General features: G+C 38.7%; 1 protein-coding gene across 1 annotated transcript in view; it reads right to left on the reverse strand.

The window, feature by feature from the left end:
- Positions 1 to 27,012, reverse strand: part of LOC144001029 (protocadherin-15-like) — a 255,906-nt gene that overhangs the window by 149,653 nt on the left and 79,241 nt on the right. The window contains exons 4-5 of the mRNA XM_077494957.1: positions 16,482 to 16,496; positions 15,268 to 15,333 (exon numbers count right to left, since the gene is read on the reverse strand). Coding sequence (XP_077351083.1) covers positions 15,268 to 15,333; positions 16,482 to 16,496 — 81 coding nt within the window. The remainder of the gene's footprint in view (positions 1 to 15,267; positions 15,334 to 16,481; positions 16,497 to 27,012) is intronic.

Consider the following 27,012-nt stretch of genomic DNA (forward strand, 5'->3'; position numbering starts at 1 on the left):
TCACTCGCCGCCATTTTCACAGAAGCAGTCCCGTTCGCTCCCGGCTGTTTTACTGAATTTTGACTGATTTTGCAAGGCCCACAGAATATTGTGTTCTATAGCTATAAAAGCAAAAGAAAGATTAAAGTCTCTTCTTTCATCAGGAAAAAAAAAAAAGGATGTTTCTATCTTTTTCCGTTTTGCAGCAATTAGCATTAGAAGAGAGCTAAGTTTCATCAGTTTTCACAAATCTATTTAAAATTGTAAGTAATTGAGCTTTTTTTCTAGATGGCCCTGGTTGATCTCCTTTGCTCTGCTGCCACCTGCTGGCCGTTTGTGTAATAACTACCATTTCTGCAACCGTTGCTTTGCAGTTCAGAGGCTGCATCAAAGCCTTTTGTATGCTCTAGCATTAAAAAACAACAACAACAAAAACGTATAAATACGTCTTTGGGACACTTAAAACATAAAAAAAAAACGTATTTACACGTTATTGGGAGCAAATGAGTTAAATATGGTGGACTCAATCAATATTACACGTTACCGAAATAATGCAAACAACTCTTTTGTTTGTTTGTTGACATAACGTGAAATATACTGGAAATGTTGTTTAATATTATTGCAAACATGCAGTACAACCAAAGGCCTCCCTAAAATACTTGGTTTGAGTACCACACTACGAAAGGTCCATCACTGATCCTATTTACAACACTTGCCTTAAGAGTGTGCGTAAAACAACAGCTTTTAATATGCACTCCGGTTGCCTAAAAAGTGTTTTTGCATGTTTGTTTTAAGTAGTGAACTGTTAAAAGGCATGTCAAGTGCAAGCGCTTATCGGAAAATGAGAAGAGGCCTCTGAATGAGTTGCGTTATAAGCCATTGTCCAAATTAGGACTTGTTGCAAAGTTATTACTTCGACGTGAGTGAAGCGAGCAGGTTTCAAGCAATAATTCTTGACGACTAGTGTATGCATCAGGCAGGAGGCTTTAATCTCGCTGTATAAACTCATAAAATCGGGACATGAGTCTTGAAAACGTAATTAAATGCTACGGCGTAACACAGAAAAGGTCAGAAGGGAGCTGCGGTTGTATCCGAGTGCTCGGCAGCTTCCAATTCCGAGATGTCATTCTGATTTACAGCTCGGGGCAGCTCTATTGATAATAAATGTCAGACAGACTTTGTGTGTTTGTCCGGAGTTGTCTTGAAAGACATCCAAAGTATCGGAACAGTCTGTTTTGTCAGTAATAAGTCATCCGCTACGTTATCGGACACTGTGAAAACGCAGGGCGTCGAAAATAACGTGTCAGAAGGGGTTCGGAAATGAGCCAACAGAGAGCAACGTGGGTATGGAATAGACTTTTGAAATTAGCAAGTTTTAAGGCAAAATGCTTCACTTCAAATAGAGAGTACAACATTATACAGTATAGCGCCCAACAGCTATAATGTGTGCAAAGTATCAATGGGGGGGCCGAAGTTGAAATTTCCAATTTCCAACATTGAATGAAAGAGAGACTGCCGATGCTCATTTGCATTGAAAACAATCGTCACCGTCCTGGAAAATGTAATTACCTGAATGACGGGAGGTCACTATTGGAGAATATAAAATTACGCAACTCCAAAGACATTGTTTCCAACTTCTTCAGTGGACTATAATCTCAGTTGGACGCCGAGATTTGAACACTCGGGGTCAGAAAGTGAAACTCAGTTACAACCAAATATGGTGAAGCAGCATGTAGCTGTTATGCTGCACACATGTGGAATAAGCTGCCAACAGGAGTGAAGCCATCTTTAAATGTTAATGTTCTTAAAATCTTTGTGTCATGCTCATGATTAACTCTTTGACCGCCAAAAACGTTTAATAACGATTAGTAAAGTCACGATGTATGCTGCCATAAACGTTAAATGACGTCAACTACTTTTTTTTTTCTTTTTTTTTTTTTTTAAATCAATGGGCAGTGCAATGTCGAAGTGCACCGCTGCCTGGTCAATGTGTTGTGGAATCAAAAACACTCACTAAGTATGGCCAACAGATGGCAGCATTCGATTTTCAATGGGCTGCCGGTGTATGAAATTACAATGAAACATGACATAATCTGAGGAAATAGAACATTTTCAAGGATGATGTAAATGATCAAAACCTGATCAAATCAAAATCAAAATCAAAGCTGCTCTGCCTTGCCTTGTCCAGCACCAAAATTTCCTAAGCGTCCGTCTAGTGTCTTTTAGGGTGCTACAGTTGTATCCCTAAATCCAGAATGATGTATGTCATTCATGAGCAATAATAGCAGTTATACATCTGACTTTTTCCAAGGACTAGAAAGCATGGACGACTACACAAGAAGCATTTTCAAATCATGAAACACCTTCCTGATATTTGAATGACTGAGTGCTCAGCGGCTAATTAAGTGAATGCCCCCAGTGGTAAAAGTGTCACCAGCAAAAAAAAAGCATCCGGAGAAAATCCATTAGAGCCTCAATTTGACGCACACTTCACGCTATGAACAAAAGCAGTCCATTATGCTGAGATAGTTTATGCTTTGTGTAAGAAAATCAATTAAAATGTGTTTTTCTTCTTAAAAAAAAAAAAAAAAAAAAAAAAAAAAAAAAAAAGTGTCTTTAAGCTGCCACTCCCAATTTAAGTCTACTGTAAAACTGAACAAAAAACTAAGAGTTTTTCACATATTTTGTTGAACTAAACCACATAAGAAAAAGCCCACTTGCTTAATGCTAACAGACAACGCAAAATGCCATAGATGGGCTAACAAAAAGTTCGTTACAACCCTTTTTGCTAACGATACTTGAACACAAACTGTGCACAAAACATGTCGGCAGACAATACAACAGGCATACATTTTTTTTTTATCCTAGGCAAAAAAACTGATAAGACAGTGGCTTATTGAGTCACTTACTTGTGGAACTCTTCTTCATGTGCTAGGTACTACACTGCCCCCTATTGACCAACTATGGTTGAACCCAAATGAGACTCAGATGGAAGCAGACATTGAAACAACCTAATGTAGCCAGAGCAGTCTGGTAGTCATATTTTTTTCTATGACATTAAAAGCACAAAAGGTGATTCAAAAAGCATACTTCCAACTTGTCGTTTTCTTACAAGAAAGCACGAAATAAGCATCCTTTATTTACACGAGCGCCTGTGTGTGACTTCCCATTGAAAAACAAAAACGCACTTGGCTCATATGCAAATGACGCGAGCCCACTGAGCGGTACTTGAACGCCCCGTTCTCAAAAGTATGGCGAGGATAAGCACAAATTGAATTACAGCTGGTGCGCTAGCAGCAATTATGCTGACCATTTATCTAAACAATACACCATAATTGCAGCCTTTATTTGCATATCAAACACTGACGTGTTTTTTAAAAAGACAACTTGCAGTCGGGCGACATCACAATATAGTAGGATGCAATTTTCATACCGCAAAGGCTGCAATTTGTTTAAAAAGAAAACTAAACTGAAACTAAGCGTTTATTAAAGAACTAAAACTAATTTAAAAAAAACTAACAGGACCACCCTGAAAACTAATTAAAACTAACTAATTAAAAAAAAAAAAACCCTCAAAACAAAATAAAACTAAAATGAAAAATTCCTAAACTATAATAACCTGCTTTGCCATATTACAAATAAATTGGTTTATATACTGTACTATTTTTATAAATATGCAAAAGCACAACCAAATTATTTGCACAATTTTTAGGACTAAACACAATTTCTCTTCATAATATTATGTGGCCCTTGCGTCCTTCTGATTTTCTGTTATGTGGCCCTCAAATGAAAAAGTTTGGACACCCCTTGATTAAAGGGAATGTACAAACCTTGTGCATTTCGAATCTAATCAGAATATACACTGATTTCACACATCATGCTCACACCACCATGGCACCGTGCCGTGCACCCGTCTCTTATTTCGGGATGAGAAAGTTGGCAACCCTAAGGATGAGGCTAATAGCAACATAGATTCATTTAAAATGGGACCAAAGACAAAAAAAATAATAATAATCCTATGTTTTGCTGTTCCAGGGTATGTCGTGGTAAAGTACGTTATTTTAAACTAAAAAGGTCAACCATATGTTAAATTGCAATATTGAGCGAGGGGAAATGGCAATCTTGTGGTATAATTAAACTCACATATGCAAGGAAGCATATACTTTAACTCTTTCACTCGCACCCATTTTGACTGAAACAACCCCGGCTGTTTGACTGGATTTGGACTGATTTTGCAAGGTCCACAGAATATTATGTTATAGTGCTATAAAAACATGGAGACACACTAAAAGAAAGATTAGACTTTCTTGTCATCAGGGGGAAAAAAAACTGGGGAAAAAAAAAGCTTGTTGGAACATGACCCTGGCTGATCTCTTATACTCTTTTTGTCACCTGATGGCCGTTTTTTGTAATACTAACATTGCTTTAAGCGACCTCTTCAGGTCAGAAGCTATATTAAAGCCTTCTGTTTGCTATAGCATAAAAAAAACATGAAAAAAAACAAACAAAAACGTATAAATACGTTTTTGGGAGTGAATGAGAAAGTATTAAAAACGTATTTATACGTTTTTGGGATTGAATGAGTTAAGGGCATCCGGAGTAATATAGATCAAGTTATTCAGATTCGTGCGGCTTTTTAGTAACAAAAGGCAAACGTGTCGGGAGCTTCACAGGAAAGCTTCATGTTTTGCTCTCTAATCCACAAGCAGCAGGTGTTATACGCTAATCCCGTTTTTTTTGTTTTTTGTTTTTTTTCTCAGATCCTCTCTAATTACTTATTGATGACCCAGCAATCATCACATCAAGACATGATCGTACAGTTTAACACACAGCGCGTGCGACACGGGGAACCTGTTTAACATCTAATGAGACATCTGCGTGAAATTATAGGAAACGCGATAAACAGCGCGTCAAGTTCACTGACACATACGCATTGTCATTTTCCGTTTTTTTTTTTGTTTTTTTTTCCCCCCCACCTGCAAACATTTCTCTCCACACACTTTGCAAATGAAGCGCACAAGAGCTTGTTTTGCGCCGCAAAAAGCAAATTGGCCACTTGGGTGAGTGCAGCATTCCAGATGGTTGCTCTCCACCTTGTTTTTGCAATACACTTCACAAAAATAGGAACAGCTCAAGTTTAATATCAGCAAATTTAAATGGAATTTCAATGTGGAAAGATGATTTTCAATATTCCCATCTCAAGGCAGTTAAGCATCCCCAAACAAGTTTTGTGCGACATCGAGTCAAGTCTGGTGTGATGTATTCTGATCCGTCATGCAGAACTTGCACGCAATTGAAAGAGTGAAAAAATACAGTTTTCAGACTCCAAATAAACTGGAATTAAATGTATATAATTAGATTTGGTGGAATTGGCTGTTTTTTTTACAATCCTGACTTTCCCCACTGTCTTACCAAAAAAATAATCAATGAAAAATCTTATCACCTTGTGCAAGAGAGAGACAAAGTTTCCAGTGTGATTAAATGGGCCATGTTTTATTTTACAGTTTCCAATAAACATGGCCATGCCCCTAATAAAAGATTATTTTGAGGGTTATAAACAGCCAGTGGTGTTTTATTTTATTTTTTATTTTTTTAATGCACTTTACACATGGTCAACTCTGTGTAATTAAATTTCACCATGCATTGTTGCGTTTTGACTTTTTCACCTCAGTGGCGTTTACAAAAGATGCTTGTTTATGCAAAACTATACATGCATCCGTCGCCTTCCGTGCTAACAACTACTTTGACTGACAGAAATGGAATTGAAGAAAATACATATACTCATGTCTTGTAGACTTTCTGGGTTGGTACAAGGTCGGTTTTTTTTGGGGGGGGGGTTTATAATGAATGCAGAAAAGTGGCAGCACATATGCCACTAGGAGCTTATACTGAAAGTATCTATCTTAAAGTGAACATGAACAAAAACATGGTGCATAAACACAGATCCTGCTTTTTTTTTTTTTTTTTTTTTTTTTTTTTGCTGGTTTTACATTTTACTGACAAGATTCATGCCAAGTATAAGCAACCAATTTCCATAAGGGAGAAACATTGCTAAAAGACAAAATAAAATATGACAAACAAAGGTTTTTTTTTTAATACAATTTATACAATGGTTCCATTGAAATGAATGGAAATGAGATACATCTGTTCCAGCAACAATTGATGTAATTTAATTCACCTTCACTGTATGTTGAATTCCCCTGCGATTGGCTGGCAACCAGTTCAGCGTCTACTGCCCAAAGTCAGCTGAGATAGGCTCCAGCACCCTCCGTGACCCTTGTGAGGAATAAGCGGTCAAGAAAATGGATGGATGGATATTGAATTTCATAGTAAACTTCAACTGGGTGTGGCATTAAACACCTTGAAGTAGTTTTTACCTTTTTTTTTTTTTTTGAAGAATTATTTATTATTTCCCAAACCGCTGCTTGTTGTGAGTGCATGTCGGTGTAATTGAGGTAGATTGACCTCAAACTGTAGGTCAAAGCAGCCAATTACAATTTTCTGCCATGTATTTATTTCCTCAACCCATATCCGCGCACCCGGAACAAAATGACATCATGTTTGGTTTGCCTGGATTGCCTCCCGCTGGTTTAAATACAGATAACATCAACACTGCTCCACTGGCTGCAGTGACAATTGTTGCACCCCTAATGTACCACATTCAGACGATAATTAAAGACGGCATCTTATGGAAAATTAACTTTTGAATTGTTTGAATAAAAACAGTCGTGTCTCTGGAGTGCCTGCCCACCTCTGAAGTGTGAAATTACGCAACTAAGAAAATCTTTTGTTAGGGGCCCATTCCCAAACTCTGTCAGTGAGCTACTCATAATTTACATAATATCGTTAAATAATATTAGCCAACAGCATTATCAGCATAAAAAAAAATTTAATTGATTTTTTTTTTTTTTTTATCATGAACTTCTGCCTCCATTAGTGAAAGTATGAATAATATTTTTACTCCGCCTTCAAGGAGGCTCACTTTTTTTATTCAGACTTGGATGCTCGAGAACACTAACCTCACCGCCCCTTTGCGCCTTGTCGTCATGGTAACAAAAGCCCCACTTGGCATTGGTCGCCGTTTTAGACTTTTCACGAGACAGATCCGCCCCTCAAAAGTGACTAATTTGAGGTAAAGTGTGCTATAATTTTAAATCCTTGGGGAATTTGGATGAGAGCACGTCAGACATTTTATGAAGACATTTGGCAAATGTTTTGCGGAAAATAAACTTCACTGTACTAACTAGACTAAGTGCAATTTCTGGAGGAATTGTGTGGGAATGCTGAAAGCAAATTGAGAGATAAATTATAAAATTGTGACCTACTGGTTGCTGCGCTTTACCGACTGTGCCACCGAGCAGTGCCTGGTAATGATGATAATTTATATATATGGAAGTGGGCGTGGAAAGCGATACTTAAAAAAAGTTCAATGACTGTCCCATTGAAAATGAATGGTGAAAAGTTCATAGAGAATGTTAAATTGTGCAAATACTGTAAGTAATGTGGAATCAGACGATAGATACCCCGGTAGGCGTGAATTTTTGAAGCTAGTTGAAATTTGAACAATGTAAATTGGAAGTATTATATGGGAGTTGTTAGGTGGCAAAAAACTGTGGAGAATAAAAATCACAATAACATATGTTATTTATTATATGTCTTATTTGACTAGGCCTGCACGTACTCGAATAGAGTGTAAGTGCACATCCACCACAGTAGATGGCAGTGGTGCGCTCATTGTCAGAGTGGGGGGTTATTATAAATAATGTTAATACATTTATTCAGTCGATTTATATTTTGTTTTATTTAATGTTAACTCATTCACTCCCAGCCATTTTCATGTTCTATTGCTATAAAAACATGGAACCTACCAAAATAAAGATTAAAGTCTCTTCTTTCATCAGGGAAAAAAAAAAAAAAGTGTATTTGTATCTGTTTTTACATTTTGCAACAATTAGCATTAGAATTAGCTAAGTTTCATCATTATTTACAAACCTGTTGAAAATACTGGGAAAAACAGCTTGTTGCAACATGGCCCTGGCTGATCTCTTATACTTTGCTGCCACCTGCTGGCCATTTTTTTCCTTTTTTTTTTTTTTTTTTTTTTTTTTGTATAACTAACTTTGCTTTAAGTGACCTCTTCAGGTCAGAAACTGCATCAAAGCTGTCATAATGCTCCAGCATACAAAAACCTAAAAAACAAAAACAAAAACAAAACAAAAAAACAAAAAAAACAAAAAAAACGTATAAATACGTTTTTGGGAGTGAATGAGTTAATGAGGATGCAATGTCATGTGGAATTGTACTTTAAAATAATTTTATAGACAAATGCTAGTATTTACAGTCGCAGCGGAGAGAATAAATGGTTAAGTGGTTTTAAGTCAGTGTCCACTGAGATCCAACTGCATCACACACGGTTGTGATGCCATACTTGTGATATTTCAAAATGAAAAGAATGTCCGGATTATGTCAGCAGGTATGGTAAACACTCCGGTAATGGAAAAGATCAACGATGGCCACGGCAATAAGCAGCAAGATGAAGCGTAATGGTGTAGGTGACTGAATGAAATTGAAGAGAGGATAATGAGTCCATAGCGACGGAGATCTGCGCTCGCTCGGGCTGGCTCATCTCATTAATTGTTTAAACCGGTTAGATTTCAGAGCCGCCTTGAGACCTTTTGAATCCTCAAGGCAAACCGGCGGCCACCTGCTGTTTTCGCTACGGAGAAAAATACAGCCCTTTTAATACAGGTTGCTAGGTAATAACGATCCGCCTTTCAGCTCAGCGTGCCCTTTTAATGACACAAGGCTGCTCTTAACTCCGGGCTCTCCGAAGTGAAGCGGTCCAGAATGATGGCGCGAGAGCGGCAGAATGGATCCTGAAAGCCGAGAGGAAATAGTTGGAGAAGAAGTTTGGAGTGTCTGGCTCCATTCATCCTCGCCGAATGTGACGGCGAAGGATGTGCCGCTCGCGTTCTGGCTGACGAGCTTTCTCGACGCTGACTTTTGGGGTCAAGTTGCGAGACGAGCCGTTTTCCTCAAAAGAGGGCTTTCACTGCCACGCAGTTGATTGGCTGGAGTACTTTAAAGTGAACAGAAGTGCGTCAAGTAATGACGAGCTGCTGCTGTATGAGTTGCTATTGACTCAAAAGTCTCCTTTGAGCCAATTCTTCAGATTAGATTTAACTTTATTTTTATTGCACAGAGTAACAGTACCAAGACAAGAAAATGCAGTTTAGCTTAGTGCAGTATATGCATCATCTGGGCAGTCTTTACAGTTTTTGTAAGCATATTATTGGCATATGGTTCATCAATCGACATCTGTGAAGCATTGCCAAATGCTGCCAGGAAATTATTCTGTCCCTGACTACGGTTCAGGGCCAGTTTAAGGAGCTTTATGGCTGTCACACTGCTCCAACGTGTAGTAGAATTTACACTAGCTGATGTTAAGTTGGGGTAATAAGGGGTAGGACTGGATAAGTTTTCAACTTCTTCCTACTCCCTTGAACATATACATAGATATTTATTGGATGTTTCTTTTATTTTATTTTATTTTATTTTTTTTACTTTTAACTTTGTGTTTATATAATTATACGTGTATATGTGCATATGTTCAATAAACTTCAAACTTCAAACTTCAAACTTCAAGTTTCTCGAAAGAGGATCTGTTCTTGCAGCAGAAGTCCTGCTACTACCGCCGCTGATGTCAAACTCCTCGAGAAGGCGAGAACGCAAAGTCAGGGAAATCAGCGTCCGTTAAAGCTTGATTCTGCGGATTCTTCGGAGAGTGACAAATTGTTACCCGTACGGACTTCAGCATAATCTTCAGATTGAGCAACCTGAAGTCGGTACGGGGAAAAGCTTCACCACTCTCCAAAGCATCTGCTGAATCGAGCTTTTGTTGATGCCGACTTCCAATGCGGCCATCCGGACACACTTTCGCTCGCTTTGCATGATCGCCTGCTCTAGGAGTTCACTGTTGTCATCGGTAGTGATGATCGTTCTTCCACTTGTTGGTTTGTTGAGAACAGATCCTGTTTCAAGGAACTGGCCGTGGACTGCATAAGCTTCCCAAACTGGCGCTGAGCTGTAGTCGGTAAATTTTGCAACACTGCTCCAATGTCACTTGGCGAATCATCGGCAAGGGAAATCATCATTCTTACAAAATCTGCAAAACTTAATCTGTCAAATTCTGATGGCCTCTGTCTAAATATTACCTAAAACAAAATAGAAAGAAAGACTCTTAAACTGGCTTTTGGGACACCCTGTATATTAAACAGTAGTGATGAAATAAAATATTTTCACTTTGTAAATAGTGACAATGCTGCGAACTTGCGCAGTAAAACTGCTATTTTTGCAATAGGAGGTGCAAATATGGTTTAAAGGAACACAAGACTTATGTAAACTAACCTAATAGACCTATGCAGGCACGGGAAGAACATGCAAACTCCACCCAGGAAGGCCAGAGCCTGGACTCAAACCCGAGTCCTCAGAACTGGGAGGCGGACGTGCTAACCACTCAACCACCGTGCCACATGCCTAATACAATACTGGGAAATTATTAATAAGTGTTGTGTTGCTTTAAGAAGAGGCTTATGGTATGTACAATGAATACTACAGACAAGGTATATAAACAGTAATGGTGGTAAGGGATACCCAATTGTTTTTGTTTTGGGGTTTTTTTGCAAAACAAAAATAACTGTGATAAACGTAGTAACAGGTTTACATCATCATTATTTCTTTTTAATTGTGTAAATGTGGAAATACAGTGGAACTTCCAAAGTCGAACGTAATATTTTTTTTCAAACCCGGAGGAAGCATCTTATTTTGAAATGGCTTGGTCAGAACCAGCAAAAAGCCCAAAACGGCTCACAATAATGCCTACGGGCAACCTCATATAATGCAACCTGATGTTTTTTTGTTTTGTTTTGTTTTTACTTTGCATGAAAATAATAACATTTTTAAATAACATTAACATTTTAATATTACTAACCACTCGTGCGGTATACAACAGAATTCAGACACGGCATCACAAGTTAATTTGTGAGCAAATTAAGACAAAATAATCATTCTGCACAGTATTCATATTTTTTGTGACATTATGTCTATATGATTTTTCAAATGTAAAATGGATGCCTTGGCTCAAAAATTAAAGTGAGGAAACGCTGCTCTGGAAAATTTGCAACATCCGCCTGCCCAGGACTCAAGTGTTTGTTCTAGTAGGTGTTCCCTTTTCACGATGCACTCATTAATCAGCACAGTGAATCCATCCTGGCATATACAGCATATAAAAAGAGCACTACATTGACTTCTCATGAGTAAAGGCCTCTGGCAGCGATTATTCCTCGTTTCCTATATGTGAGCGTGGCACACTCCAGGCAACAGTTGGTACAAATCACAAATTTGCACCAGACAAGATAAAAGCCGGGAGAAAGTTGCTCTTGTTTCTGGCGACGCTAACTAGCGCTTTGCATCAAGCAGATGATACATTTCACCCAGACACTCCCACTGCTGACATCCACAGCTCTTATCCGTTAAATCTCCAATCTAATTAACCGCTTCAAATTTATCTGGTGGGCCGAGTAAACAAAAGGATCCTATAGAAGGCAGCCAGGCTTTATGTGCTTTACGCGCACCTGAAAGCAGAGCCGTGGATAAATTAAACATAGCATGCTTCATTTGAACTCCTCGACAGCGATATTCCCTTGTGGCTACTCAGACTTTCTCTGAAGTAGGAAAAAAAACAAAAAAACAACAACATCCCGAATCAAAACAAGCAATAAAAAAAAAATGTTAAAAAAAAAAAAAGTTGGAGAGAGAAAAAGAGAACAAGAAAAGGTCTCACTTCTCAAAGCGTGTGTCAAACTTTGTTGCTGTTTTTTGAAAGAATCAAACAGAATTTCATCACAGACAACTGTTGATAAAAACAAAAAAACAAAAAAAAAAACTAAAGTGTTCTGACAGGTGGAAGTGAACAACAAACTTCGCTTGACTTGTTTCTGTGAGTAAAGTCAAATGTATTCTGTCAAGAGCCCAAGAGAGCGAGTGCATGTTTATTTATTTTAAAGACGGAACTAGAAAGCAGAAAATGAATAAATGCATTCTAGGACTAAAATGTTGTTCGGGTTCTCTTCAAAATGGGCTGATTATGTAAAATACACCTTTCAATGTTTCAAATTTTCTTCCGATTTCTCCACCCATGACTTGACTGCTTGGCTGTGTGAAGATCCAACACTTTCAAGTGCCAGACTACAGACACATACTTGAATGTTAGGAAGTTTTGAGTTTTTGGGCGAAATTGACAGTTTGGTGATGAAGCGCTGCATTCACGAGTGAAAATACAATGATTTTACTTATCTTGAGTGGAGTGCTCTCCAATTTGCATTTTGCCTTTTACACTTCGGGGGGCCAAAAGAAACACTGCGCAAGTGAAAGTGGGCGGGGTGAGCAGTGGCTCATTTGCATGAGATCTTAAATTGGCTCATTTGAGCTAGATTTAAAAATAAGGGTAGAGGGGATCTTAGCATTATTTTGACAAATGTTAGGCAACAAAAAATTACTTCTGTAAATGGAAGTTAAGGATGAGAATTTATTTTAAAAAGAAATGTACATTTAAATGATACTTTTGAGGGTTTATTTGTAAATATTAGTTTAATCAAACTCTTAACTACAATTTCAAGTGAATATGGGGGAGAAATAGCAAAAATTGCACAGTTGTGCCTTGATTTGTAATATATTCATAATAATGTCAACTGTATAATAGTGTACTTTATACTAGAGCTGTCAAAATTAATCGATTATTCGACAAGTAATTGATTGTCAAATTAATTGACCGCTATTTTTTTTTTTTTTTTTTTTTAAATAAATAATCGGATAATCGTTAGGAGCCACTTTTTAATTTAAAATTGTCCAAATCCTCTGATTTCAGCATATCAACACTAATTGTTTGACTGATTTCTGTCGTCCTTCATGAAAGAATGTTTATATTCTGTGTTTAATCGAAATAAGACATTTGCAAACATCTGTTTTTACTTTGTAACGAACCGGTAACAATAACAACCCCCCCCCCCCCCCCTTTTTTTAATCACTATACAAATATGAAGTACAAAATAAACACCAATCACTTGTTAATAAACAGTAATCAGGGAAAAAAAATATTAAAAATATTCAATGGTGATAGCACTACTTTATCGCTCATTTACTATACATACACTTTATAGGCTTACTTTGACAGTTAATTTTAACTGGGAGGGCAACGGGTTCAAGAGCTATCAACAATCACTCCCACACAGTATAATCAAACTGCATCTTAAGTTATGCACAGACCAAAAAAAAAACAAAAAACAACAACAACAACAAAAACCAACGCGTCCCACCAGCGGGATTACAGTAATTACACTCAGGTGATTGTGTTTGCCTTCCTTTTTATGGCCATATTAAAATCAATGATTGGGAAAGGCCCACACAAGGACGAACCGACGAATTATTGTGCTTTCGGTGCCACGGCAATGACGAGATGAAAGACATTTAGACGGATAATTACTTTGGTCAATAGCGCCGGCTTGCTCTGTTTTACATTCCATTACGGCGAGGACGAACGGCGGGTGGTTTCATCACGCTCGCAGCCGAACATAAAGGGACGCCGCAGCCCGAAGGGAGTCCTCTCCCAGGTAAATGAGCACTTTATGAGCGGGGGATTAGCGCAAAGCCCACGCACGCACGTTTGTGTCAGCGGGGCTTTTGGGGCGTGGGCTCATCTGTCCTCCAAGCGCTGATCCCAATTCCCAATTACAGCTGTACACGCCTGCAATCGTAAACTTATATTGCCGTCATGCTTAACCCCTAAGACTGTTGATCTCCCATGCACAAATAGATCGGGGCCAAGACTATCCTCGTGTCTATATCAAATTATGAACCACTTGAACCTGAAATGTCAAAACAGGTTTCCTTGTCTCATCCCACCCCCCCCTGATAAAGCTAATACCTCCAGGGGACACACACACCTGTGCTATTTAGACATCAGCTCCTCGTACCAAGAGCACACTTTAGCGATCCATCACACGGTGACACACTCATCAGCTGCACGCAGACAAGCTCGCTATCTGAAGAATAGCTGATGGGAGATGTGATAGGGGGCCAACTCAAGTGTGTCATGTCCCCAAGCATCAATGTGTTGGACACATATGGCGCCATAGAACACCGTTTGCACACATGATCGCCGGAATGTGATTTAAATTAACTGTACTGTATGTCTGTTAGGAATAATTGTCAATAGTAAGTTATCATACATTTGCTGCAATGAAGAACTGTGTCTGCTTGCAATGAAGAATGCTTTGCACATTCACATAGCCTGGCTATTTCAAGATAGCACAAAAAGCTGAGGAACCACAACATCTAACGCAGCAGAATGGTTAGAGCCAGGCTGCTGAGGTCGCCTGTTTTCTGTTAAGAAATGATTGCAAACTTGACCACGCATGTACTCAGCAATCTTCTCTTCACATGCACAACACATAGACAAACAAGTACACCATGTTCCAACTATGCCTTGCATTTGCATTTTTAGGGTTGGAACACCCATGTAACTAGGGGCGTGAAAAACCAAATAAATAGAGAGTGTGAGGAGAGGAATCTTCAGAGAGGGCAGGAGTGAATTGTATCAGTCAGTTCCTCTCCTCTGTCCTCGCGAGCACTGAACTGAGCGTCTTCTCTCCTTTTGGTGTCGTGTTTAATAGATGTCAAACAGGTAACCCTGACAATGTCACACCTACTTGTATTTATATAACACATTTCATGCATAAGACAACTACAAACACGACACCTGAAAACATTTGCAAACAGAACAGCTGAAGTCTCTCAAAGGCAAAGCCAAGAAAACTAAAGTAGTTTATTAAAATTACTAAAATAACTATTTACTAGCTACTTTTATACTAAGCACATTAATACACTAGCTTATATGACCCACAATTGACACACAATCACTCAACACACAGACTGGCAAACACTTAGCTAGCTAGTTAAAATGTGCCAGCTACACTCACATTCACTGACACCCACGTCACTCACCTGGCCAGGGTCCGCCTTTTAAACCCCAAACACTCAAAGTCACAGATACGACAATGAAGAATTTCCAACAACAACAACAATACACTTCTCTTTCGTCCTGATGCTATGATGTCAAACTTTTATGTGCCAACTGCGGTGGGCAACCAAGGCAGCAATCAGGATTTGGCATTCCAAACCGTATCCAGATGAACCCAACTGTATCGCCTGGTGATAACGTTTGTTACGTACCATTAGGGCTCTCCTCGTCGATTGTCACTATAGTTGCAGGGGGGCCGGGCCGGGACAGCTTACACTCTGTCAAGACAGGAGGAAGTCGGATTAAGAAACAGTTTGCAAATGGACATCATACTATAATAGCAAAAAACACAACTAGTCAAAAACACACAAAGGGACAAAAGTGCTGGTTTTCACATAATCACAGTGCATTCGATTTTGTAAATCCTATAAAATTGTGTTGAATATACATGTACAGTATGGTGTCAATACAGTCGAACCTCCACAGTAGTAGTAGATATTTGGAATTCAACCAAAATGTTCTCTTTATAATCTAATACAATATGTATCAATATGCGGGTGCAGTATAACGTTTTGCAGTAATAGTAGTAAGAAGTCAAACTCCAAACAATCAAAATCAGGTCAGCTCTGAAGTATTTATTTATACAAGTCTATATTTTGAGTTGCATGCCATAATTGTAGTACCATGTTGTGCCACAACATGCCCGGCAGCACTGAGCTCCACTGAATGTAAATGCAGGGCAATCCAAGAAGAAGAGGCAGAGATGGTCCCAAACTAAACTCTAGTCATAGTCGTCATTTCCCACAGAGCAGAAAATAAGCCTGTGCGCTGTTTTGTATTTTAGCATGAAGCCAGATTTCTTGAAAGTGAGAACAGGCATTAAGGAATACTTTACAAATTAGTTTATAAGTTTGTGTTGTAATATGTTTAAAGCTTGTTGGAGGTGGATAAACATTTTAAAAATGTTTTATATGGTCCCTCTATTTCATGAATTTCCGTCTATCACGCTAGATCTGGAACACATCCTCGCTGTAAATATGGATGCATTATTTTCTATGAGGAAAATGTATGAACCAACATACTGGACTGGGTTGTATTCAACTTGGGAGGTTCAACTGTACATAAAAAAAACAGATAAACAGACATACTAACTGGAGTAAGGTGGGAACAAAACAGGTGACAGATCTTTTTTATACAGCAGGTGACATGGCGAACAGCGTGACAGTGACAGCGGTACAAGCAGGGCGGCAAAAAAAAAAGCAGATGGGAGGTCACGCCGGGCGAGATGCGGCGAGCTCACGGGACGCAGGTAATGAGAAAGGCCGCCAGATGGGGCGGCGGGGAGGTAAGCCGATGAAAGGGAGCAATGTTGTCTTTCAGTGGGGGTGAATACACAGGGAGGAAACTAAAACAACAGCCCTCTTACCCTCGTATTGCCAGTCTGAAGAGGTTAGTGGCGCCAGAGAAAAGCAGAGCAAGAAGCATGAAAAAAATCGCATGAAACATTTGAGGGTTCGGGGGCGGAATCATTATAAAGATGAGCAGTTATTATAGCACCGAAAAAAAAGAGGCAAGACATCGGAGAAGTGCATTACGGGGCCACATATACTCCTGCTGCCGGGCTGTTATTACACCGTGCGAGATGGATGACGCGTTATAAACATGAATCAATTTAAACACCGAAGCTTACTCAGGAATTTATGTTGCTATTGAAAGGGAGTAACAAAGAAAAAGACGGAGTGGAAGCTGTTTTGTGTGAAGCAAAACTTTTTGCTGGTAGGAAAATAATTCATGGCTGGGTTAGGTACACGGAACACCAGTTCGTGCGGGACACATTTCAGACCTAACCAAAGTAGGTGAGGAAAATCCACAACACAGTGAGACCACCTTATTTTTTATGTAGTGTTACCCCTTCCCATACACTTTTAAACACATTTGAACTTATTTTTTATTTACTTATATTTTGCACACATTGTAAATTAATTGAAAAGCAACAAAAAACTTAACTTCAAGCATAAAATGTACAGAAAATACTGTACATATTCTAGTGTGTGAGAGATGGGTGTGAGCTGTGACCGACAGCAGCTCGAGTGCATGTGCTCACTATAAAAAATGCATTGGCCACTGGCTCTCCTTTCCAACATGTCAGGGGCATTACAGTAAGTAAGAATACAGTGAAGTTGCTTATTCTTGGTTGGGTGTTTGAGAATTTACCTGCCATATTTGCCACATTTAGATTTTTTGGGGGGGAACCTATCCTCCATTATTCATTGAAGAACTTTATTATGTGTTTTTGTACTTTGACTAAAGCAATAAAGCTTTTACTTTGACACTTATTCATTTAACTCTTTTACCGCCAAAAACGTTTCATAACGATTACTAATATCACAACATATTCCGCCATAAACGTTAATGAACGTCAACTGCGTTTTTTTGTTTGTTTGTTATTATAAATCGGCAGTGTATGTCTAATGGAGTGCTGCCTGGTCAATGGGTTGTGGAATCAAAGTAAGTTTAGAATTTGATTCGGAAAAAAATCACCATCTTGTGGCATTTTAGTGTCAAGGAACAATTAGAAAAAAAATGAACTACATACAGTATGTTGAAAAAAAGTGAGTTGAAAACTTTCATTCAGACAAAAAAAAAAGTGCTTTGACGCAACCTTGTAACATCTATAGGCAATTCTAAAGCGTTTCAACCCACTGTCAACAGTCAGATGTGCCAACCACTATTTCACCATGTTTTACATTTTTTGAGCGTCACGTGCGTTTTAAGATATCGAATCCCTTGCAGCACGTCGTCCGACGGTCTCCTCTTACATGACGGTGTGTCATCAGAGAGGCCGAAGCGGCGAGTCACAGTCTAAAGTTTCACACCAACCTGCTGCCGGGCAACAACCGCGCACCTGTTGCAGGTGCGAGAGCGTGCGGCGCCCTCACATGAAATATGCATACGGGGCGCATTTTAATCAAGAGCCGGGCCGTTCCGTCGGCGGATGGCACTTGGCCACCAAATGGCAATAAAACACCGTTTAACATGTTATTGTTCATGCATGATTGATTAAGTGAATCTAAATTCTGCTTTAGCGCACTCGCTCGGCTATCATGGCTTCAAACCCGCGCGGCTAATTCCTCAAGTGCACTCACCGCTCCTCACCCCAGGTTCCAAAAATAATTAGGCAATCTGCTCCCAACTGCGGAAATGAAAGCGGAAGCGCGAGTCTCCCGTAATAGGTGCAAATTGGACCGACTAAGTAGATAACGGTCGGTGCAGGCTGAGGAATAAACTAGAGGCTGCATCAAAACTTCAGTATGCAAATGAGTCCTGAGAATAGTCTGTGTGAAGCAGACTGTGAGAGAGCGTAAACGTGAGGAGTGAATAGGAAGAGTTACTTTGTGTATAAGTTCACGCGAAAGCAAACACACTTCAAACGTGGCCTATACTAGTATATAACATGGATAGATCCTCAAATCTACCTATAATAAGCAGGTAATGTGAATTTTATTGTTAGCCCGTCAAAAACATTACGGCTAACCACCAACAAACAAAAATCACATTTACACACCCTAGCAAATCATCTGACTCAAACGATTATGTGATTATTTCCTCTAAAAACAACAGTTTCAAAACTGGTGAATGTGACCTATAATATATGAGTATGAATAATGGCTTAAATAGTATTTGTCATGCATTAGCATTAGCATGAGCGCTAACGTTCTTGTTTTACAGTCTTGTGCGGCGCAAAGCGAGAAATACTGAGGCAGTCAATGTGAAATGTGCAATTATTCATTCTAAAAAAATAAAAAATAAAATAACAGCTAAAAAGTCATGCGGCATGATTGTGTGAAATATGATAGATGATAGATATAATAGTTAATATTTATCGTAATATCTATCCATAAGCTAACTTCATTCAGCTAATCAGCTAGCTAGCTAGCAATGTATGTATATGCGAATCTGATACCTAGTTAACAGAATAAGCTAAGCTAGGATGACTTGGCTATATCTATCTATCTATCTATCTATCTATCTATCTATCTACCTACCTACCATCCATCCACCCTCTATGTTAAGCTAACTTAAATCTACCTGGTAGCTATTTATATAACTAGCAGATCTGCCAATTTGATACCTAGCTAGCAAGGCTAGGATGACTTGGCTATTTCTCTATCTATTGGACAAGCAGTCTATTCAAAGCAATAATATGTAATTATTCCTGCGAAAAACATGCCACAGCAACCCGAGACTACCTGTTTAAGTCGTCTTTACCGCTTACGTATTAACCTGGGCACCTCTCATGTTATGTTCACATAAGCATTTGTGGTGCTTTTACCAACTTCGCTGCTCACTAAAATGATCAGAGTCATTACTTCAAGACATGATGCTACAATCTACAGCTGTGTTCGTTTGTATTCACCACCGTGGCTTAAATGTCAATCAGTAGAGCACAGACGTCCGCCAAGGGCAGTCAATTGGCTCGGCGTCAAATTGTAAAACCTTCCGAAACACGCACATACGCATCCTGCATCAGAATTTTTTGGAGTTGCGGATTTTCAGGACAAAATTATTCTGCCGTGTGTGGAAACTAATAAAAGGCACAATAATTTTAACTCTTCAAAAAATATGTTGATGTTTTATTGATGGTGAGGAGTTTTAGCGGGGAAATAAGTGTCAAAAGTTGCAAATGTAAACACGAATGAACATGTGAGTAATTTTTGCACACTTGAAATTGTAACACTGATAAAATAATGGCAGTGTTTCTCACAAAACATAAAATGGATGTGAGCAGTAAATTTGTCGAATCCTTGAATTCAAATGGGAAAATATATTTCCCTCCAGGACCATGCCATTCGATAAAAGGACCACGTCCAGTACAACAAGACAGTGGAAAGATGGACTTCTACTCAGTGACATTTAGTTGTTGTTGTTTTTTTTTTTTTCTCAACTAAAACTTTCTCTTCCTCCAATTGCCTGTTCTTTCCTGTGGCTTCAACTGGAAAAAATAACCTTTTTAAGCAACCGATAAATCAAACTCTTTCCCCCACGGGGGTGCAGAAGTTAAAGGACAACAAAGTTAACAAGCGATACGGTCCAGGAAGGTGGCATCGTTTCAATCAATCATGCACAGCCATGCAAGAAAAAAAAACAACAACAACGCAAACTTCTCGTTCATTTACCTTCTGGGAAGTTTGTTGGCTGTTGGTGACCATCTTGTTTCTTTTTTTTTTTATATATATATATATTTGAGCTCTGTTAACTAAAATGGAATAACAATTCCTAAAGGTAGGGATGTTTGATTTTGTTATTTTCATTTCAGCTCTTTAAAATATATCAATAATCAAGACTTTTGATCAAAGTCTTGGCTCCATGTTGACCACTTGAAACGCAGACTCAGAGTTTGGGTAAAATCGATTTTATTCTGGAGGAAAAATATAAGAATTTTTTTTTTTTTTTTTTTGGTCTTATAATTTTATTTACTGCGATTGGCTGGCAACCCTACTGCCCAGAGCCAGCTGAGATAGGCTCCAGCACCCCTCGCGACCCTTGTGAGAAATAAACGGTCAAGAAAATGGATGGATGGATAATTTTAGTTATTTATTATTTATAATTTTATGGTCAATGGAACAATTATATTTTTTTTTTTTTTTGCAATATTCGTGGATTCCAATAGACTTTTAATAGCTTGAAGCAAATGAATGATGCAATTTTGTAGAAGAATTGTACTATTAGCCAGAAAAAAAAAAAAGTAATTTTGTTGGTCGTTTGACAACCCCAACATTGTGCAAACAAACTGGAATTTGAAAGGTTATAAAGTAAAAACGAATGAATACTTTTAAACAATGAAAATAACTAACAAACTAGTGTTTACGCAAGTAATAAAGCAAACAGTCTTTAAAAATCTTCACTTTTTTGACAAAAAAAAAAAAAAAAGGCTGAAAGGTTATTAGAATCGAACAAAGCCTTGGGGGTTAAGAAATGATTTTCGAATCGTGAGGCAGAGAAAAGAACAGCGAAGACAAGAATGGCCAAGTGCCAACTCAACATACGCGGTAAACAGCCATAAACGTCCATATGCAGCCCATAAACACCTCGAGCCTTGCATATGAATGTATCAACACGCCAAGAGGAAATATTTCATAGCGGAAAGCATGACGACAGTATGCAGTTCATAAGATGTCAAGGGTGGAGGTTAACGATAGGACTTAATCCTTACAGTAGCAGGTGGGAAATAATTTTCATTTTAATTTCCCTGTTGGACTACGAGGAAATTGCAGGGATGGAAGTGGGAAGGGTCCAGACAGACGGGGCCTGGCAGAGGAGAGCCAGACGGGCTCCAGTGGTCCACAATGTATGCCAGGCACTGGCTGCTCATGGGCAGATGGCGGGTCAAAGCAAACAAAGCGATGTGTGTGATATTGCGGGCGGGGTGCATGGGGACGCTGTGTAATCATAGCATCATACTGCAAAGTGCTCACGTTGTTCCAGGTACACGCCATTTGTCTTTTTTTTTTATTGCACTTTTAGGACTGAAGTGAAATCTGAATCATAATAACGGCATCATTGCTTTTTAATTGCTTGTTTACAAATAGTTGGGTCTCTGAAGTGCCTGCCAGCGGAATTGAACAAGTACGGCTGCAGCTATCAAATATTTTACAATATTTTCTCTTCTGTTCTCTTCTCTCTTGCTGTAACACTAGCTAGCTAAACTGTGAATTGACATCTCACGTATGGATATGATTATTACGTGTGAACAGTTATTAACTCGTTCACTGCCAATGACGACTATAGACGTCAAAAATCCAAGCAAACAGCCAGTGCGCATTTTGACAAGAAATTTGAATTGAAGTTTTAGTTATTCATTGTTTTCATTCATAGTTATTAATCATTGTTGTTATGAATAACAACGATGACAACAATTTCATTGCTAAGTGCTACCATCGTGCGTAGAATGGATTCATGTTACCCTACAACACGGGCGTTGACGTTTTTGTGATCGGTCTTGGTCTTACTGAGACCACATACGGGGTCTCGGCCTCCAAAAGCCAATTTTAGTCGACTAAAATTGCTCTTTATTTTTGTTGACTAAAGTTGGATTCAAACTAAAATACAATCAGGTGACTGAGTTATGACTAAGGCTTTAATTAAATTTAGTCAGAAGACTAGAACTAAAACGAAATTATTTTTTTATTAAAATTTTAATTTTAAATTTTTTCTTTTTTTCTTTTTTTTCAAAATTAAAACTGGCTGTTTGCTTGGATTTTGACGTCTATAGTCGTCATTGGCAGTGAATGAGTTAAGGGTAAGGCAAAATGAGCTTGAAATTAAATTAAACTGCTTTGGAAACAGTTTTTAGTATATTTATTTTTTGCAATATTAATAAAAAACGCTTTGCATCAAGCACTCAACTATTTTCAGAAGGTACTGTACATTATCAAAGGCAAAATGTAAGCAGAGCTGCAGTGTTAGCACGGGTTAGCATTAGCGACCACCGTTAGCGTCTGATCGTGCAACTACATGACTAAAGTTGACTAAGTTTTTGTATCCGCTGCACAAATTGAAAACTGTAATTCGCCGGCTCGGTGATGAAGTGCTGCCTCCTCTCGTGAAAATATAATGGATCTTTGAATGGGCCCCTCGCTTTTTTTTTTTTTTTTTTTTCTTCCTACAGATATCCGAGCTTAACTCATTCACTCGCAGCCATTTTCACAGAAGCAATCCCGTTCGCTCCCGGCTGTTTTACTGGACTTATTTTGCAAGGCCCACAGAATATTGTGTTCAATTGCTATAAAAGCATAGAACCTATCAAAGGAAAGATTAAAGTCTCTTTTTTCATCAGGAAAAAAAAGTATGTTTCTATCTGTTTCCGTTTTGCAGCAATTAGCATTAGAATAGAATGTATTTAAAATTTATTTTTTTTTCTACACGGCCCTGGTTGATCTCCTTTGCTCTGCTGCCCCCTGCTGGCCGTTTGTGCAATAACTACCATTTCTGCAACCGTTCTTTGCAGTTGAGAGGCTGCATCAAAGTCTTCTGTATGCTCTAGCATTAAAAAAAAAAAAAAAAAAAACGTATAAATACGTCTTTGGGACACTTAGAACATTTAAAAAAAAAGGATTTATACGTTATTGGGAGCAAATGAGTTAAAGGTGGTTGTATGCTCATGAGCCACACAAAGACAATTCAGCACAACACGGTTATAGAACATCTAGTGTGCACTAGTAGAATAACTGTCTTACTAGTTGTAACATTTTTCAACTACTGAAATTTCTGTACACTAGTAGGACGACCTTGGCACACAACAAGTGCATATATGAGAGAGGCCAACTGTGCACGAGATGACATCTGCATCCTACTAGTACTAATAGTGAAGCTCTACAGTAAATGTCAACTAGTAGAATATTACAGTTAATAAGTAGTACTAGTAGCATGTAGTTGTCAATGTAGCATGTGCTACTAGTGATAAAGTCTGTACAAGTACACATGCTGTTTTTAAACTGTGGAATATAACCCGACCACTTTAACAGCTTTCTTCAACATTGGCACCTAACACGGACAAATTAGACAGATAATCGTTTAAATGAAGACACACAAAGTTTTATCGCAGCAGACAAATTTGCATTATTCTCTTCCCATATCAGGAGGCGTAACGATAACAGAATGTAGATATTGTTTGGCAAGATGAAGCCTTTGATAGCAGATTGATTAGTTTCTCGTCTGTTTTGTTTGCGGAGAGCCAAGAATCAGAAGTTGCTGCGGGAGCACCTTCCGTTCCACCCGAGGCAATTTGCTGGATTAATGTTGTTCTTTATGACATTTTCCTTCATCAAGCCAGGTGGAGATTTGTGTTCGCCGTCGCTGCCCTCTATTTGGCAGGTTAAACCACTTGGCGCCTGCATTAAAGGGGTCGAAGGGTCAGGATGAAGGCTGGCAGTCGCTCTGACGACCAATCATCGCTAATGGCCGCCCATTAGGACAAATTAAACATTGTTTGTTTAGGTTTTATTCTGTGCTGCGGAATTATAGGATTTTCTTCATGTAAGTGTATGGATACTATAAAGTGAACGCACCTGCCAATATACAGATGAAAAGCATTGTTAATCAACTTCATGGTGTTTTGGCATGTTTGGTTAAATCCAAGTCACATGATTTATGGAGGCCTTGCTGTTACCCAGCATGTACATTTCTGACATATTTAAGGTATGGCCTTTTGTAAAATGGGAGTTTTGGCAAAATGGTTTGTTGTGTAGGCACCTCCAGTCCTGGCTTCAAGAAAGTGGGGTGGCATGGCTCAGTGGTAGAGTGGTTGTGAAATTTACATTTACTATTTTTATTTTTTAATTTTTTAAATACAATTGACCACTTACCAAAATCGAATATTGTCATCTGCGTTGTTTTGTCATTGTGTTTAATGAGATTTTATTTGTGGTGTGCCTCAGGGGTCATATGCGAGTACTCCACCCTTACTATTTAGAAACCCCCCAGAACAGATGTACTCAGTAGGTCATTCCCTGTTTGTAGGATGTACAAAAAGACTAAACCACATTCTGTACATACTTGGTTCATACTCAAACTTCCCTAATACGACCCAAACATCTCAGGTAGGTTAGCCATCGGCAATGTCCTTCAAAACATCTGCTGAGAGACCACGCCTCCCGCATTCCGTTCGATCACAACAACAGTGGCAACAACCTTGGAAAAATCAATGTAATGCTTTGAGGAGGTGGTCCACAATAACAAGGTACTGTACATTGGCAGTCAGAAATTATAATACGAGAGTATCGCTAGCTTCACGTAAACATGTTGTGCTCATATCTCAAGGTATTAAAAACAGCTCAATAGGATGCAGTGCAGTTTTAGTTTACCGCAAACCACAATAATGCGCATATTGTTGAACGAATACCTCCCGACGGTGGCATTATTGGCGTTTCCTGGTGCTATCAGCGCGACGCTGCTCTCGTATCGGGTCTGTTGGAATCCTCTCATTTTGTTTGTGAGCAACGACAGATCTCAAAGCGAAGAGCGCGTACGCGGAGGCGTCAAATCATTCTCCGCTTCCCCACTCCGGAGCAAAATTGCACGGATCGATGCGCAGGCAGACGGCGCTGCGTGCTTTCTATTTGCATGGCGTCTCCGCCGGCACAATGAAGGCTCTATGTCTCGCTGCTCGCCGATCATTACACGACGAGACCTCCCCCGTGGGGGGGGGGGGGGGACTTCTCGCCGTAATTGCCCGTAGGTGCTTATATGAAAGGGTCAAATTGAAAGGATGTGTCAGAAGCGACGGAGGAGGAAGAAGAGGGCGTTTGGAGCTATTGATTCTAACATCAGACACATCGAGGTGCACGTTAATTCCTGCTGTATCATAATAGATCATATAGCAAGGAGGGGCCACAATCTTACATCAGTGCTACTTGGGGGCCACACAGGACCACATACTTCAGAATCAAATTATGGCAACAATGCTATTTTAAATATGGACAAAATACATGCAAAATATGTGCTCTTAATATATTTCATTTTGATAATACATTTTTCAATGCATTTATAAAAGATTCTAACCCAACAACAAAGGGTTTAAACTCATTATGTATATATTTTTTTCTTCACAAAAATCAACTAACGCGAAATGTTAATAGTAGAAATACTAAGTTTGTCCTGCATATCATTCCAAAGCTACACAAAATTATTAATTATTGCCTATTCATATTGTAGTATAAGGTAGTACCAGGCCCAGTGTAAATGTCTGTCAGCGAGTGGTGATTGGTGATATTACAGCTTTAAACCACAGAAATGCATATTGCACAGATTACTTTTTTTTTTCTATTTTAATATTTTTCAGAATGTGGATGTTATTCAATTTTTTTAAGCTTTATTTTCACCCATATTTAGTGGAATTGAAATTTTCTCAGTGTGTTTTGACGGGGGGGGGGGGGGGGGGGGGGGATGATGTGGCGCATATACCCGCATATTTTTTGTGCAAATATTTTTATTTATTTATTTATTTATTGGTTTTATTATTATTATTATTATTATTATTATTTTACTCTTCATATTTTGTTTTTTTCTTTTTTTCTGGATTTTATGTCCCCATTTCCCCCTTTTTTCATGGAAAAAATATACATTGAATGTTTATAAACTTTTTTTTTTGAAGAACAATTTTTGGTTGTGAGAAAAAAAAAATTGGGGGGAAAAAAAATAATCAAGGAGCCACTCAGGGTGTAGTCACGGGTTTTATCTCCACATTCAAGGATAATATATTTTGGATTTTTCCAAGTTTTTTTTTGTCCCCATTTCTCACTAACCTTGCTCTCACAAGATGAATTTTTGCGGTATTTGTGAGTTCACAAACTCTGGAGAATACATCTTGTACTGCTCCTGCAGATAACCACCGTTCCCGAATCTCTGGTGGTTCGGACCAATCACAGAGCGACATTGTGTTTAGGGGCGGGATATGTAAGATGTCCGTGCTTTCCCCCCCATTCGCCAAGAACGAACATTTTCACCCGTGGCCGTGATTGGTTAAAACAATCGTGTAGAATGTCGCATCATCCAATCAGCTCGAATTATTGTACAGAATGTCCCGCCTTTTCCTGACGAAATTACTGTGGAGAGTAGGGGTGTGAATTGCCTAGTACCTGACGATTCGATTCGTATCACGATTCACAGGTCACGATTCGATTCAATACCGATTAATCCCGATACGAATTTATAAGTCGATTGTTGCGATTTTTTTTTCATTCAAATTTAGAAAATACTAATCAGTAAGCTTGTAGAGTGTAAGATTTATATGAAAATGTATGATTTATTTATCTGAAATTTCAGTCTTATAGAGGTTGTAATCTGTTTCATGTTTGAACAGCATTAAAATAAAATATTAAGACTTAATGTTCCGTTCATATAACATTCTTCCATGCTCAAGGTGTGAATCCTAACCCGAAGTCAGACGTTTTGTTGAA

This window comes from Festucalex cinctus, chromosome 14 (genome assembly GCF_051991245.1).
Source record: "Festucalex cinctus isolate MCC-2025b chromosome 14, RoL_Fcin_1.0, whole genome shotgun sequence".
Taxonomy (NCBI): Eukaryota; Metazoa; Chordata; class Actinopteri; order Syngnathiformes; family Syngnathidae; genus Festucalex; species Festucalex cinctus.